The sequence below is a fragment of the Aulonocara stuartgranti genome (assembly GCF_965226115.1).
Source record: "Aulonocara stuartgranti genome assembly, chromosome: 1".
In the NCBI taxonomy this organism is placed as follows: domain Eukaryota; kingdom Metazoa; phylum Chordata; class Actinopteri; order Cichliformes; family Cichlidae; genus Aulonocara; species Aulonocara stuartgranti.
The window spans coordinates 22,705,083-22,722,137 of record NC_138939.1 but is presented as its reverse complement, the minus strand read 5'-3'; the positions used below and the strand labels follow the sequence as shown (position 1 = coordinate 22,722,137).

Here is a 17,055-nt window from a genome sequence, read left to right as displayed (position 1 = left end):
CATAAACACATTGTGAGCTTGAGAAACTGCACAAATCTAAACATGACTTTACACCAGACACATTATTGCAGAGTACCAAAAAAAACCTTTTCCTGAAAGAGTGTTTCACAATGAAGTATATATGGAAGTAATGATGTACATCCAAAAGATGGTGCGCTGACAAAAATATCTGCGCTGCAATTTCTTACAGCTCAAAATAAAGCTGCTGAAGCACAAATTGCAGCAGCAGGAAGCGGTGAAAGCGAGTGAATTGATAAAATTGTTGCCATTTATTTGCCTCCTAACGCACTGTGGCATACGCAGAGTTAAGTAAGCTTGTAATCACAGTCAGTTGCGTACTTCACACAGCTATAAGAACAGTCACATCTGTGTATAAGGAGAAAAGGTTGGATTGTATTTTAACTTGAGGTAAAATGGACGTCAGCTGTGTTGAATCACTGACCTTGAACACTTTGCTCTGATTAGGTGAGAGTTCCCGCTGCCACCTGAAGCCGGAGGCAGTTACTTCTTGCCACGATAATGGGCTCCGACCACCATGTAACTGTCAGGTGAGATGTTCAAGTTGGGTGGCTTTGGTTTGTCCTTACAGAGCCTGACCTCAGATTTACCTGCCAGCACTGCTCCTCCTTCTCCTCCTCTGCAGGGGTCATGTTTCTTCAGGTAACTCATAAAGGTCTCCCATCCTCCACCCACTCGTACCATCACGTGACGCTCATTCAGCATCTGCAAAGGTGACATGGGAGGGAATGCTGGGTAATAAACTTTCCATATAGTTTCTGGCTGATGCATTTCCAGGATGTTTTTGAACTCTCAAATATATGTTAAGCAGTGCTTCACACACACACACACACACACACACACACACACACACATAATCACATACACGTGAGTGTGTGTAGCACTGGCTATGAAAGGCAAATGATGTCTTGGAAAGCTTTGTCAAAATCTCATTAAGCCAAATGAAACAGCTCCTCGTGGAACCAGCTGAGCACGCACACACACACACACACACACACACACACACACACACACACACACACACACACACACACCGTGACGCACAATGGCGCACCCGCACAGATCTGAAGCACAAGCCACCTAGCAGAACTATTTTAAATGATAATAATTGCAGCATTACCAGTCTGTCTGTTAACAGTAGTTACAGTGAGGTCAGTCGTGTCTGAATCAACAAATCGTACACAGACAGCCGTCCTTACAGCTGAAAACCAACTGCTGCCATGGCAACTAATGCCACAATATAGAGCCTTGAAGAAAAAAAAGCAATGGAAGGAGAAATTGAGATGAGTTCAGCTCAGTCCCTCAACTCCCAGCAGACATTAACATTCCCAAGAGGCCCTGCAAAGCCATCCGTTGTTCTGTCAGCGCCAGCAACCCCCCCACCCACCCCCTGCCTTATCAGCAATAAAGCCTTCATTACAGGGCCATTAAGAATGCGATAATACAAGCACATCTCCTCGCTTTATGTATGGAAGTGTGTGTGTGTCACGTGTATGGGATGAAAAAGAAATCAATGGTACAAGCACAGACACACGCACACACGCAGGCGGGAGACACGGGCGGCTTTAGAGGAAACTCCAGACGTGGTGCGTCTCAGCTGTTATCCTGCAGATTAAACTGTTGAGGTTGACAGGGGTCAAGTCTGACATCCTGAATAAACCACTCTCCTGTCACACTTCCAGGAAATATCAGTGTGACTGGTTATCATTCTCAAAACATCAGTCACAATACAAATTAAAAAAAAAACCTGTCTAAACACAGTTGTTTTTTTCTTTGTCTTCATTTACTGTCACTGGCAAACCTCGTGTTTCAGTCCAGATTCTTAACAATGGACTGTCTAAGCTTAAACGTATTAAATAAAGTGAAAGATAAACTTAGATTTGTTATTTGATGTAGACTATAAATAGCTTCTGCAGTCTACTATTTTCTGGGTGTAATTTTTCAAACATGGACTAATGTTGTCAAATAAGAGACCAACTTAATCATCTAAGAAGAAAATACAAAAAATGAAACAAGTCAGCATCTTTCTGAAGGAGATGATCTACCAAAGCCCTCTTTGTTATTTCAGGCTCCTTTATTTCTGTCTCTGTAACCCCCGCCCTCCTCCCCCTCCCTGCTATGTCTGCAGCCCATAAACTAACGTCTGGATTCCCTTGTGTCCTCCATCGATTCCCTCTCTCCCCCTCTCCTCCTGAAAGATGCATTAGTGTACTCAGGGAAAAGGAGTCCTCTATACACATGCCAGTAGGAGGCAGGCTTTAGCCACAAGCGCTGATTTTGATGCTGTGAGCGCGCTCAGTTCTTAAATTTGACAGCAAACACACAAATTGATGAGCCATACCGGTTCTAATGCCATTAATCTGTTTCGCCTGTTGTACTCGGTTTCCCCTTTACTAGAGATCTCACATCAGCGAGACCTCCTTATTGAATACAGGGTGTATGTCTAGGTGCAGACAGTATAACAGAAACCCTATAAGACAGCACATTGATTAGACCATTGCAGATTCTGAATGGCACTAAAAGGTCAAATTGAGATATCTTGCTAAAAATAACTCCTCATTCGCCAGAAGATAAAGCTTAGTGACTTTAGTTATCCCCAAATCCACTACAGTAAAGATGTTCATCAGATTGGACACACGTTCATGATTTGGAGGACAGTTGTGGTGATGAAGATTTGCATAATCTTAAATTTACCTCTACAAAGCTAACGTCGCTCACATAAGCCTCAGCTACATTGTAATGTTTACTAAATCTGAGCTTACTAACAGGTAAAACGATGACAACAAAGGCAGTAGATTTGGTCCGAGTACAGGTTTCATAAATATTTCACACATTCCTTGTTCATCATTTCTTCACGTTCCACTGTTATGTCAAAGGTCGGCTATAGAACAAAGACCACATGGCTTCTGTTGAGTCAACGTCTTTCTCGAGAGCACTTGAGAAAGGAAGATGAAGAAGTGTTTCTATGAAAACGATTTTAATCAGCTATATGTGATCATGAAAAAAAAGAGTGCTTTTTAGGTTCATCACTATATTAGCATGATGTGTCTTAATATTGTGAGGTGCTATAAATCTCTTTTCCTTCCATCAGCACAGCCAGACGGGGTCTCTGCTACAAAGCTGAACGAGAGCCTAATTGGGCAGAGAGAAGAAAGAGAAGCCTTCCTCTTTTTTAACACCAAAGAATAGCAAAGCACTCCAGGGCCAGCGTGATTGAATAGAGTCCAAAGGGAATAGAGAGAGAAGGGGAGAGAGAGGCGGGGTAGAAAGTTTACACGTGAGGAGGGGCGGTCATGCTCAGCCGCTCATTAACAAGCTGTCTGATTAAACCCATCGCTAATGACTTTGTCTTTGTAATCAATAGTATCTGCTCTTTAAAAAGGTCTGTACACACTGAAGGGTACACTCCCCTAGGAGCGACACGGGGGTTATCACGGTATATGGAAATGGAGGTTTATGGTGTGTTTCCCCACTCACGTGTAGGCAGCTGTGGGTTTCAAGGTAATGGATGGCTTACTGATCACTCTATTCAAACAGCTCATGTTTGTCTGCTTTTCAGCAACCGGGAAAAAAGGAAGCAGTGCAATTTATCTACAAACTAATAATTAGGGATGAAGACGTGATGCAGGTTCAAGGACAGACGTTATATCTGAAAGACTGCATAAAGAATGTGAGCACACAAGGCAGTTTTGATAGCATAGAAAAGCTTTAATCTTGCTTATGCATATGCATTTAGCCAGCCCATGATTTGGCTATCATGCATCTGTACTTCCTCAGGTTTCTAAGAAGTGGTGTTCCAACATATGTTATATCTGTTATGATATGACAGATATGATTCTCTAAATAGGAAGTAAGAAATATGCATTCTGACACTAATGTCATAATGTAGCTGTTGCAACAGAACTTATGCATCTAATAAATTTCATCTCCTGAACAAACACTGTGATCCAACCTGTGAGAAACCTTATCAAGATCTCACCTTTTAGATTCCCAGTGATTATTTTTATGTTAAAATGATATATCGTGTACTCAGAACATACAGCAAGCATCAAGGTCACATTTTCAGTTTTTATAGATGGAGGGATGTATGAAAGACACTGAAGTACATCTTTGTATTCAAAACCGTACCCACATACATGCACTCCCGAGTGGGCTGCCATTTAAAATGCGCACCAGGGTCATATCTTTGCAGAATCACCCTGAAAGAAACATGTTTATTTTTCTTCCAGGTTTGAACTCTTCACTGAAGGTCTATGTACTGAATACAATCATTGTGAGCCCATTCGTATCCTGACCACTGGTTGCCAAGCAACCCTGCCTCCCCATCCTTGAGCCTTCATAACACATGCATACAGATGGAGGATGTTTCAGGGAGGCTGAAAGACATCAGGGTCTCCATCCCAAGTGATGCAAATCAGTCCCTCTGACACATTGCACTTGTTGCTGACTCAACTCTTGATTAAACGTTCACACCTCATATGTGATTATGTGTTATCTGTGACAAATGCTCCCATTAGGTGTGGTTTATTATTTGTCTTTTGGTATCACAAAGCCTCCTGTCCTATTAGCAAACATACTTTAATATTTTATTTAAAAAAACAACAAGTTAAAAGCATTGTCATCAAACTAATGCAATGTAAACCGAACTTCTATTAAAAATATATATTTACATACTACTTATTTGTTTATTATGTTTTTATACCCTTACCAGCCACTTTATTAGGTCCAGCTATTCACCTGCTCACTAATACATATCAGCCAATCAAATGGCAGAAACTCAGTGTATTTAGGAATGTAGACTTGGTCAAGACAGCCTACTGAGTTCACACTGAGCAGCAGAATGAGATAGAAAGGTGATTTAAGTGATTTTGAAGGTGGTGTTGTTGTTGGTGCTAGACTGGGTGCTCTGGGTGTTTCAGGAACTGTTGATTTACTAGAATTTTCCCACACAATCTTTACAGAGAAGACAAAATATTCAGAGACCAGCAGTTCTCTGGGTGAAAGTCAGAGAAGTCTTGTTAATGTTAGAGGTCAGAGGAGAATGACCAGACTTTGACCTGAAAGGAATGCAGCAGTAACTCAAACAGCCACTTGTTACAACCAAGGTATGCAGAAGAACATCTCTGAACAAGCAACACAATGAACCTTGAAGCAGATGAGGTACAGAAGTGGAACTACATAGGGTACCACGGCACTGCTATGTGGTCAGCCAAGAACAGGAAATTGCGGCTATATTTTGCACAAGGTCACCAAAAACCACTGTCCTCAAATGGCCTCCATAGCCACTGGATCTCAATCCATTGAGATGTCGTGGAACAGGAGATTCATATCATGGATCTGATAAATCTGCAGCAACTGCATGAAGCTATCGCGTCAATTTGGACCACAATTTTTCAGGAATGTTTCCAGCACCTTGTTAAATCTATATCATGAATAATTAATATAACTGTGGAGGCTAAAGGGGGTCCAACTCAGTACTGGCAAAGTGTACATAACAAAGGGTCAGAGAGTGTATTTACTGCTTCTATTATGTTGGCTAAATTATCTAAAGAGTTGTATGGAGGATCTCAAAGTTACTGCAAAATACAAGTAATTTTTAGGAGAAAGGGATAACGGAAACATACTTACTCGTATATAAAGAACTTTGTCCCCAACACGGTAACAGCCCTTTGGTTGTTTCTCAACCAGGAAGGTGATGGGACAACTGCAGGGTGGATTTTCAATAATGTTTCTTACCTATTACAGATTCCACAGAGAAAACAAACTCAAAAAGAGTGTATTTTAAACAGTGTACCACTGAGATTAATTTCACTGGAAACAAAATACGCACAAAGTCATCCAAAATGCTGGTGCAGGAGCTCCTCCTGATGGTTGACCTGTTTGATGAGCGAGGAGTCAAGGCTGCAGGTGGGGAATTAGTGGGAGGTGTAGCTGTCGCACGGCGGGCGTTTATTGCGGTAAGGCAGACTTTGGTGGTGGATTCCAGGGTTTGGCCTGGTGAAGGCGCTGACAGCGGAGTTGAGGCAGATGTGTTAGTGGTGCAGGATGAAGGGAACAAAGGTGTTTGTGTCGAGACTGTGGTTGTATAAGGAGTACAGGATGAGAGGGGGGACTGAGGAGGGGATGAAAACATAGTTACTGGGTTTGTTGTGGCTGATGGAAGATCAGAGGCAAGCGAAGCAGCGAGGGGTTCAGATGGACTGGTTGCCCTTGGAGTGAGGGGAGCGGGTGCAGGGAGAGGGGGAGAAGGGGCAGGTGGTAGGGATGGCTGGGATGGTGAATACAATGAGAGAGGAGGAAAAATGAAAATAGGGGATGATGGAGATAAGCTCCCTGCCTCCTCCCTCTGCATCTCGCTCTCCAACTTAACCAACCCCGGTGGCTCCACGCCGTACCTGAAAGTGAAATTTAACAAAAAAAATTGCATTTGCACAAACAAATCAACACAGGAGAGAGAACATAGTGATTTTCACATCAAGGTGCTTAAACTCTTGGAGATACTTCAGCAGTTATCACTTAGTTTTTTTTTTTAAAGTGAGCACCTAATGCAGCTAGAAATGAAAACTTAAGAGGTGAAAAGTAATGAATGAGTTGCTATAGCAGTGAAAATCATCATGAAGGATAAACAGAAAATGAGATGACAAGAAAATTAAATATAGAAAAGAAAATTAAACAGGAAAACATGCAGCTATTGGCAGTAGAATGAAAACAATGATATAAAAAGAATACATTTCATTTAAGTGTAATGCAATCACAGTTTTATTTTTGGAGCTGCTCTGTGGATGGACAGTTGGTTATTCCTAGTTACCTGGCTGCAATCCGTCCCAGCTCCATCAGGCACAGGCACACCTCCCGAGGCTGCTTGTGGAGGACTTCAGGCAGCACATGCGTGACGTACAGACAAAGAGGATACAGGGGTACAAATAAAAAAAGGTCACTTATCTGAAAGGAAAGATCTTTCCAGAGATAAGCTTCTGTTTTTGTAAAAAAAAAGAAAAAAGAAAAAAAAAAGCGGGGCCTGCAGCCTGAACATAGAGGATATGTTTCAGGAGGTATTCTGTCTCTATTGTGCATCTCTCTCTTTGAACCAGGAATTCCTCAGGGCCCTGGATGTGCTGCTGATGGCATGAAGGCATGAAGTCATCAACAAGTAAGCCACTTCAGTCCATTATGGTTTATGAAATAAAAATAACTCAGTTTGTGTCAGAAAACATTATTATTAATTTGTTATTTGTCAAGATGACAAACGTTTGAGTCCAAAGACATCACATTAGCCACAGCATTCACTTATGGCAAAAAAAAAAAAGTTATACAATCAGCAAACAGCTGCGTTTCTATTGACTCATCTGTTTTGACAAAAGAAAGAAGTTTATATCATCCCCCCTTTGTGTCACTGATGAAGTAAACTTAAGTCTGTCAAATTGTGGTAACTGTATTTTCCCACTTCCTTCAATTAATCAAGTGAAGTGGGTAACTTTGCCTGCAGGGGAGACTCATTGTTGCTGGTGGGGATTAGCCTGTACATTATCATTCCTACGCATCTGCCACCTTGCAGAGACATGCCCATCTAAGAAGTGCAAAATGTTCTTTCTTAGACTTACTTACTGCATTTAACTTGATTAAAACCGGTACTTCAATTGGACTTGACTGGGGTGAGATGTGAGATATGTATACTTCACTTTTTCTGAGTCACAAACATTGTATCACCGACTCACTGGACTGTTAATGTTTTATTTGAAACAATTGGTAGTAGTTTTGCAACTGTTACTATAGTATAGTGCAAATGTTTATAGTCACCTATCATGGGAAAACATACACGGCAACACAGTATATAAGGGCAAAAAAGGATTTGGACTTGTTTGAAAGTCAATATTTGGTATGACCACTTCAATACAGCCTGAACTCTCTCAAGCAAGCTTTTTTGTAATTTCTTTAGGTCGTCTTCATGAATAGTTCTCCTGGCTTCTTGAAGGAAATTCAAAGCTCTTCTTTGGATGATAGAAGCTTTTTGTTCAGTTCTCTGTCAAGCTGATCAAACGCTGCTTCAATAATGTTGACGTCTGGGCTCTGAGGAGGCCAGTCCATGGCTGACAGTGTTCCACTGTGTGCACCTGTATTGAGGTATGCTTTTACTGCACTGGCAGTGTGTTTTGGATCACTACCGAAAAATGAAGCCATTGCCAGTCAGACACCTTTTCAGTGCATAGTGGATGGATGATTTGACTTTTTTGTGGTTATAATTCTATCAATTTTGACAAGATCTCTGACATGGCTGGCTAAAATGAAGCCTCAAAGTATCACTGGGCCTCCATCATGTCTCAGTGTCGTAACTCTCTCTCAAATGCTAAATATTTCAAATTTGGATTTGTTATTCCGTAGGACCTGTTATACTTGATTTTCAGTCCCGTTCTTGTGTAATTTGGCATGCATCAGCCTTTTCCTTCTGTTTCCCTTTCTTAAGAATGACTTCAGTGAACAGTAGATGGAACTAAAGGTCCAGATGTATCTCTTAGGTCCTGTGTCAGATCAAGGTCAGGACATGACTTTCAGATACTGTTCATCTGCTGTACAGTTTTGTTTTTTTAGGCCTACCGCTTCTTCTTTTGTTCTCCAATTGTCCAGTTTCTTTAAGGACACACTGCGCACCATGCTGAGATACAACATGTTCATGTTAATCAGTAATGTGCTGTAAGTGCTGTGAGGCATGATTCACTTGAGCCTTGTATTGTTAAAAGAAACAAAGGTCTGAATTTCTCTGCTTCATTAGGTCTTAACTCACCCAAATCCTCAGACTCGAAAAGGTAAGCCTCATCAACACCAATCTTTCGACACCAGTAGAGGAAGTTGGCTGTGTTGTCCCTGGCGAAAAATGATCCAGAAGTTGCATCAGCTCGCCAGTGGATCACTCTTCTTGTGAAGACCTGTGATTGATTGTTTTCAACAAGCACATTCACAGAGAAGCAGTGGAAACATAAGCTCTCATTTCTAAGAAGCACACTGACTGGCTTTATCCCGGATCAGTGTTTCAGGGTACACAATGGATCCTGTCCAATGATCAACAATAGAAAAGCCTTCTTTAGTGAGTTTGAGCATAAACACACTGAGTGGAAGAGACAACTTCCTCTCCAATTGCATTATGCCAGCATTTGGTGTGCAAGGAGGGCATATCAGGGGTAAGATCTTTACAAAACACGACTGTAGTAAGGAGAGGCTTACTGAAAGAAAACATGAATAGACATAAAAGACATAGACAAGCACTGAATGAAATGCCAGACATTATCACTGCCAACGTCGGACCTGACCTAGTTTCTACCTGAACTCTGACTGTTCTTAAGTTAGATTTCATTTGTTTTGTTTTTATTTTGTTGTTATTAAAATGACTCACATTACGTGTTTTTACATTAGCCTTATCTTCTTTTCCGTTTGGTGTGCAAATAATTGTGCACATTACTTTGTGTTGTCACATCACCTTGCCATTGTTGTTGTGTATCATCTTGTCCTGCAGCAGCTGAGCCAGCTCACAGAGCAGAACGCCATTATCCAAACTCTCCATCAGATTATCTGCTGTGAGGTCCACTCCTGGGCAGAATTCACACATGACACACAGAAATGTCACAACTGTAACTCAGGATTGTTTGCTTTTTGCATTTTGCTTTACTCAAAAAAAGATCTTAGAAGTCGATCAAATATGTTCCTCTATTGGTTTTTCCAAGAGGATCTTATCCATTTGCTTTCATAAGAAGGATTCTTTAACAATCAGATGCACTCAGAATAATCCAATATGAAATCAGTAATTCTGGATTATACTGTAGCTGAGTGAAAGTGAACATGGGTGAACCAAAGTTTGAAATAATAATGACATGATTACATCAATTTTTTTCAGTCATTATGTTTGATTCCAAACATAATGACTCATATATTCACACATTGTAAATAGTGTTAATAATATCTTTTAATACTTTGAATTCAGATTGAGTTTTCTCTAATCCACACATTTCTTTTAAGTTGGCAACACAAAGATCTAGTAACACCTTGCTATCATGATTGACTACAACCGTCAGTTTCTTGTTGTCAGCATAAAAGGATTTGTTTGACAGCACTTATTGGATTGACTCAGAGCAATTGGAAAGTCCAAGAAACTCAGCGAAGAGCTAAAAGGATTATGGATTTACACATAATAGGAAGGTCTCTTGGAGACATTTCTAAACTACTGCATTTCAATGCATTTAAGTAAAATTTATTCAGATGTGTCACCACTCTGCCAAAACTGTCACTTTCAGATGAAAGGAAATTGGTTTGGATGTTCAGGAACACCAAGGTTCAACCCTGCAATGAACTGGGAACTGCAGGAACACCAGAATTATTTTCCACAGTGAAGCAAGTTTTACACTGAAATGGACTAAGAGAGCAAAGACCAAGAAAGAAGCATCTGCTCAGAACTGAAGCTTGTCTGACATTTGGATAAGCCAAATACCTTCTGGAACACTGTACCAGCTGTCAAGGACTGGAGGATGACTTCCAAATTCTTCAACTTCACCTCAAATCAATAGACCTCAGTCTTATTGAAAATTTGTGTAATATCGACCAAATATCAAATATTGAACCAGAATTAAGCCAGAAGCTTGTTGATGGCTGATTGAGGCGCAACTTGCATTTAACATTTATTGGGCGTGTGACTGTGTGGATTAGAAAAAAAATCCATGTTTTGTTTTGAAAGTATAGTATTATAGCTAGACTGAGTCCCAGCAAAATCTAAAGGTTATCTATGGATCATCCAGTTGAGTACTGCAGTGCAATACTGCAATATTTTTTTGCAATGCTTTTTATTACAGTTAGTTAAGAATTCTGCTGCAAGAAACAGGGAAAACGAGCATATTACTCTAATCCTCAGCTACTTGTTTTGGCTTCCAATCAAATACAGAATAAAAAGTATTGGTTATTGTTTAGAAATTGTTTAATAGCTTTGGGCCTAAATATATAACTTAGGTGTTTAATGGATAAAAACCTAGTAGGCCTCTAAGGTCCGCAAGATCTGATCATCATTGGCGAAAAACAGTATTATTCAATACAGTTTATTACAAAATAAAAAGTTGTCTCACCCATCATGGTGTTGAGCCAGAAGGCCAGGTCTTCTTTCATGGGCAGAAGGCTGGAGTCATGGCGGTAGGGGAGCCACTGGTGGTACTCCTGGGGACAGGCCAGGCCTGGTCCAGAGTGTCTGTACCTTAGTGAGAGACAGCCATTCATCCCCAATCCAGTCAACTGCCTCGGGGTGATGGGACTGCCAAGAGTGGCTTTCGTTGCTCCAACTTCACTGTCCATGTTTCAGCACCAAATGATCTTTGATGAATCCCACTAGTCCAGAGAAACTGGATTTAAAAAGAAGACCATTTAAGACCGCACATGACTCCGGTCCTCCAATTTTTATTCATTTATTGCATCTCAATAGTAAGTAATTTCAAGCACACCTGCTCTTCATCAGTAATGTGCAGAGTAGTGTTGTCTCAAATTAGGGTATGACATTCACACAGCTGACCTCCTGACTTCCTCTGCTCCCTTTACGGATGAGTTCCATCTCACTCCTCTTCTGTCACACCAACCCTCTGCATGTCCTCCTTCACTACATCAATGAATCTTATTCTTTCTCTTTCCCTCCTGTCATATTCACCATCCTTTGTCCTATATGTACACTATCCCTCCTATAACTGTGGGCCTTAATTTTATATCTGTTACCCATGAAGAAAGTTAAAATAGATCAGACATATTCAAACTATGAATAGCAGTTAAAATAACTCATATACCTATATGCTAAATGTTGTAAAGGTGCATCTACATCTAATTAGATTATAATACATCTAAAGCCAAATACATAATTTAAAATATAATGGTTTTTCAAGGGTAATATTTGTAAGTCCTTTAAAGTGAATGTACAAAAACAACAAAACATGTTGAAACCTTCTCCCAAAGCTGCAGCACTGGTTTTCATGTGCAAACCCTGTTTTCACAACCAAACAATCCACACAATCATTAATCAAAGGGATTAAACTGACTGCAGGCAGCTTGTGTTTAATAAGATGTACAGCCACAGCCCCGAGCCAGTCTCCTGGTGCTGCTGCATGGCTCATTTGTCCTGTTCCCAGAGCAGTCACGATCGTAAAGCTCAGCACCATGCAAAGGCTTGCTCTCTCTAATCAGCTAGAATTAAGATGACAACATGTACAGTGGGTCAGTGGGTGTGCTGACTGATATATAGTAGAGATATGATTACTTCGAGCCAGTTGACTGACTTTAATGTGTTACTATAAAGTAACAAGGCAAGAAAACATTCTGGATGTTGGGGGTGTTTTTCTAAGCTACCGGTGAGATGTAAAATAAGATCTGAGCAGTCCAGCATAGGCAAAAAAATCAATTAATTTTAAGGCTTGTCAAATGGCAAAACACTTCACAGAGGGTGGAAATATTACAGTTGGAATAAGGATATGCTTCTTGTAGTTCTTTGACCCAATGCAGAACCTGATATATTGCCATTAATTAAAAGCAGAGACAAGTTTAATCTTTTTTACTACACATTCCTACAGCAACCTCAGCTGCACCAGGAAACAAGCCTCATTGATGCTTATGTGTGCGTTCTCTGAGCGTAGTCTACAAGTCACGACACAGCAGCAACAAAATTAAGCCAACGCCGAAATACCAAAAACTGCTGCTCATGTGGTGGCCATCTGAGGCTAACAGTAGGCCTGTATATTAAAGGTAGACAGTTTTACAGGATTAAAAGCCTGACAAAAAATTTTTTTTGCTCCCGGTGGCTCTTCATAACCAGTGTAGGGCAGGTGATTTTGACTGACTCAACCATCAAGACTTTACCTAGAGCTGTAGTTGATTGCTGTCTGCTAGTTTTCACTTCCACTAAAACCAGTCACACAGGAGCCAAATGAGAGATTGGTTCCCATTGTTACCTTACAAATATGCCTGCTGTGTGTTGCAGCCCATTCAAGAAGTTTGTACTCATGCTTATGATGACTGAAGCTAGGATTTTATTATTCAGCTATCTGCCAATATTAGACAAATATGTATTTCTGTGTGTTGCACCTAAATGGTTTGAGCTTGATGACAAAGATTGCTGGCATTTTAAGAATTTACCAAACCATCCGCTTGTTCACACATTTATGCTTCAGTACTATTGAAGCTTCAAAATGCAGAGTTCAAAACCAGTCAACTAGTAGGTAGGTAACGTCACATTGGCCATGTCAATCTATTATATACAGTATGTGATCCTGAGACCCTCATAAATGCTGTGGTAGCCATCCAACAAGGGAAATTGGTGTGTTGCTTAGACAACGTGCCAGATTTTTAATAATAATAATAATAATAATATTTTACTCTTGTTTCACACCAGACAAAAACAAAATGATATTGGCGTCCTTTGAGCTGTGCTTCTAACATAACTGATAAAAATCCTGTTTCTGGGAAATCCCACTCCCAATATTTATTACCTTTAGTAGAATAGTGAAGTAAATGCACACCTGAAGATAGATGTTAGGGACCCAGATCAGCAGGATCGCAGCTGGCTTTTTGATACCACCTGTGTTTTATCTATCAAAGTACATGTAGCTCCTCGTTGCAGATAAGCACTACAAGTTCAGGTGTAGTTTGCTGTAAAGCTGACTTCTCTTGGCAGCAAACCTCTTTGTAGCATGTTCACAAAAGATGTCAGGCAAAGCTGCACTGAATTCTGGCCTTGGGTTGTGTGAGATGAATGTGGGAAAATTGTAAAAATACCACTCTGACTAGACACAGTGTAAAATATCATTTTTAAACATTTCATGCAGATGTGGGACGGAGGCAAGCTATATGTGGAGGGCACAGGCTGCCTAGTCTGATGCTGGATTACAGATTGACAGACGGGAGCCTCTGTCTCTAAGAAAACATCCAGGTGCAATATTCACACCTCTGCTACAGGAGAGCTCTGCTGGGAAGGGAAGGCAGAGGTCAACCACTGGCCCAGCTCTCAGACACTAGCAGCCTTTATATTCCTGCAGAGCTGCGTGTAAAGGCTGTAAGACACACACATCAATGCCGAATAAACAAACACACAGGTCCATGCATGCAGCTCTGATTTACACCTTGTTTACTTTGCCCAAACTTTAATGCTTCCAAAGAGAGATGTGCTTCACTGTTATCTCACACCCTTTAATGTGTTTTCAAAATAAAAGCCTAAATCTTCACTTCTAAATGAGCTATTAGAGGAAAACTAGCAAAGTTACACACCTGACTACCTGAATTATTACGGACCTGAGCCAAAGCATTCATTTAAATGTGTCTAAGTAAGACAAGATGTTATTTATGAATGGGATTCTTGCAACCCTCGGCTCAGCTCTGCTATTAAATGAAATCAAAGCCTGGCAGCATCTGGTAAACAACTACATTCCTTTCCTACATGGCAGGCACAGCTTTGGTGTTTACTTTGGGGTTAAAACAAGTAGAAATCATTTCTTCAGCTTCCAACAAAATCTGATGCTTTCTGTGTGGCAACTATTTGAAATTACTATCAATAAAATATTGGACGGCAGTAGCGCTGCTGGCAGCATCTTACTCCATCAGTTTTGAGTCCGTCTCATTTGACTTGTTGGAAAGTAGAAGAGGTAATGTAAAACTACTGAATGAAGAAGAGGCTTCAGCTCTCACTCCACGACCTACCCTACGTTGCTTCTAGACTAAATAAACTCCATATCAACACAGGATGAGAAGGTCTATCGCCTGCTGCACCTCTTTATGCTCCTTCGATAAAACACGCTCTTGCTCCAGTAAAACCCTATCAAATCAAATTCTGGTACCAAGATATACATTTTTCAATCTTCCACTGGTTCAAACAATGAGCTCCTCAGAACAGTTTCTTCATTTAGTAACTTCTGTGAGTGCTTATGTGAAAATAAGTTTCCAAAGCTGACATTTAAAGACACGTTTTCTTCTGACAGAAAAAAGGTAAGTTATGGTTAGTTATGGTTAACTACATGTAGTGGTAGTTGTTGTAAAATACACAAGCAACTCTGAAATAGTAAATTTTGATCCATTTTCTATTTCTTGAAATAAATTGTTATGACCACAGCTATGATAATAATAATAATGATAATAATAATAATAACAATAATAATAATAATAATAATTCCACATAAATATAAAATATACTTACAAAACGCTCACAGTAACTGTAGGATTCTTCCACAGATGTCTCTTATTCACAGTCTTCTTCTTACGTGTTTTTCGTCTGGTACACACATCACTCACGACCAGATGTTCAGCGCCCTCAGGCCCACCACATGTGAGTACACTAAAGTATGTAAAGGGGGCCGTCACTTTTAAATGCCTGCAAGTTTGTGGTGTCAGCTTACAACCGCTGAAGACAGGTTAGACCGTGGGAGAAAAGAAGGAAATACATATCTGTTGTTCCCTCGTTTTTGTCGGGGATTTTTTCCCCCCTCCATATTTAAATAAATATATTTAAACAGGATATCTTAATTAAATTACATTTTTCTCCTTCTCCTGCTGTTAATAGAAAGTAAACTTGGTTCCCATAGCAACACATTTACAATTACAGTCGAATAGCTACTGAATATTAAAAATGTTTAAAACAAAGATCCTTTAAAAAAAATCTAGTTTGCATGACTGTTTGCAGTGTTTTAATATAACAAAAACTTTTTAAAAAATGACACTATGGGTAAGGAATCATGAAGTTGCCATCTACATTTAGATGGTTCTTTCAATGCCTCAGAGTTTGGAGTTTTGTTTTCTCTATTAGTTTTAATTATGTGTGCTTGCAGATATGGATGCTTAAAACAATCAGTGAAATTAAGGAATTTTAAAAAATGTCTTGAGTGGAGATTACAGACTGCTCTGTAGTTTGAGGACAGTCTTACGTTTGCTTATGACTGGTCTGATGCAAGTTAGCTAAATGGTTAGCTGTCCTAGTTTTAGGCACCCCTACAGTATAAAATATGGATGTATCTTCCAGGTATGTTAAATGTGGAGCCATGTGAGGAAGTGACTTGAATCTGTAGTGTTTTTAATGTCCCCTGTGTTTGCAAAAAGGCTTCCATAAGTCCATGGATAAGTCTTCTCATCTCAGAAAATACTTTCCTGCTGACTTTATGGACTCAGTCACTCATTTTTGGTCATATTCACAACAAAAATGTGTAATTTTGTAAATTTTGGTCATGCTGTGTTTCAGAAAAGGATCATGTATGTTCATTGGCTAACTAATTAAAGATTAATTAATTAAATTATTTATTCTTATTAGGCATCCAAACACAACTAGCAGCAATGGAGCAACCAGGGAACATAAAATCTCAATGATACTTAGATACTAATAAGATAAAAATATCTTAGTAGTTTCATGGAGGTGATACCAAGGGGCGTAAAGAATACCTCTGACTGGCATATGAGGGTAAAGTTTTTGCCTATGCAATCACTCTGCAAGCAATCAACTGTTTGTTGTTAAAGACATACAGTGTTGGGGAGTAATGGAATACATGTACCGGCATTACGTATTTAAAATACAAAATATGAGTAACTGTAACCACTTAAGTAGGTGATAATTAGAATACAGTTACTTTGTTTTTTTGTTTTTTTTGTTTGTTTGGTTTTTTTTGTTGTTTTTTCTTTGCCTGTCCCGTTTGGCTCTTTTGCCATCAGAATTGTTGTCTAAAGGCAAAGAAAGATGCCCAACGGATTTACTTTACCAAATTGACCGTCCCAGCCTTGCCGTAATGGTCCATTTGATTCACCTTTTGTTGTTTATTTTATTTTCACTTACTGAATACGGGACAGACTTGACTGGGGGAAAGAAGGGGAGAAAGAAAGAGGGAAAGAGAAACAGCTGAGAAGAGGGACGGGGGAGAAGGGCAAAAGACAAAAACCAACAGAATGAGCAGAAAAAACAAACAAAAAAAACAAAACAAAACTGTATGTTAAAGACATACAGTGTTGGGGAGTAATGGCATTACGTATTTAAAATACAAAATATGAGTAATTGTAACCGCT

At 39.8% G+C, this 17,055-nt stretch overlaps 1 protein-coding gene across 1 annotated transcript; it reads right to left on the bottom strand.

The window, feature by feature from the left end:
• Positions 1-77: 77 nt before the first annotated feature.
• Positions 78-15,230, bottom strand: gas2b (growth arrest-specific 2b). The gene is made up of 8 exons (XM_082541471.1): positions 15,209-15,230; positions 11,118-11,387; positions 9,488-9,597; positions 8,798-8,939; positions 6,827-6,890; positions 5,849-6,413; positions 5,647-5,754; positions 78-723 (listed from the first exon to the last, which is right to left on the bottom strand). The coding sequence occupies exons 2-8, from the start codon at positions 11,338-11,340 to the stop codon at positions 502-504; spliced, it is 1,434 nt and encodes a 477-aa protein (XP_082397597.1). The 5' UTR covers positions 11,341-11,387; positions 15,209-15,230; the 3' UTR covers positions 78-501.
• Positions 15,231-17,055: the final 1,825 nt, after the last annotated feature.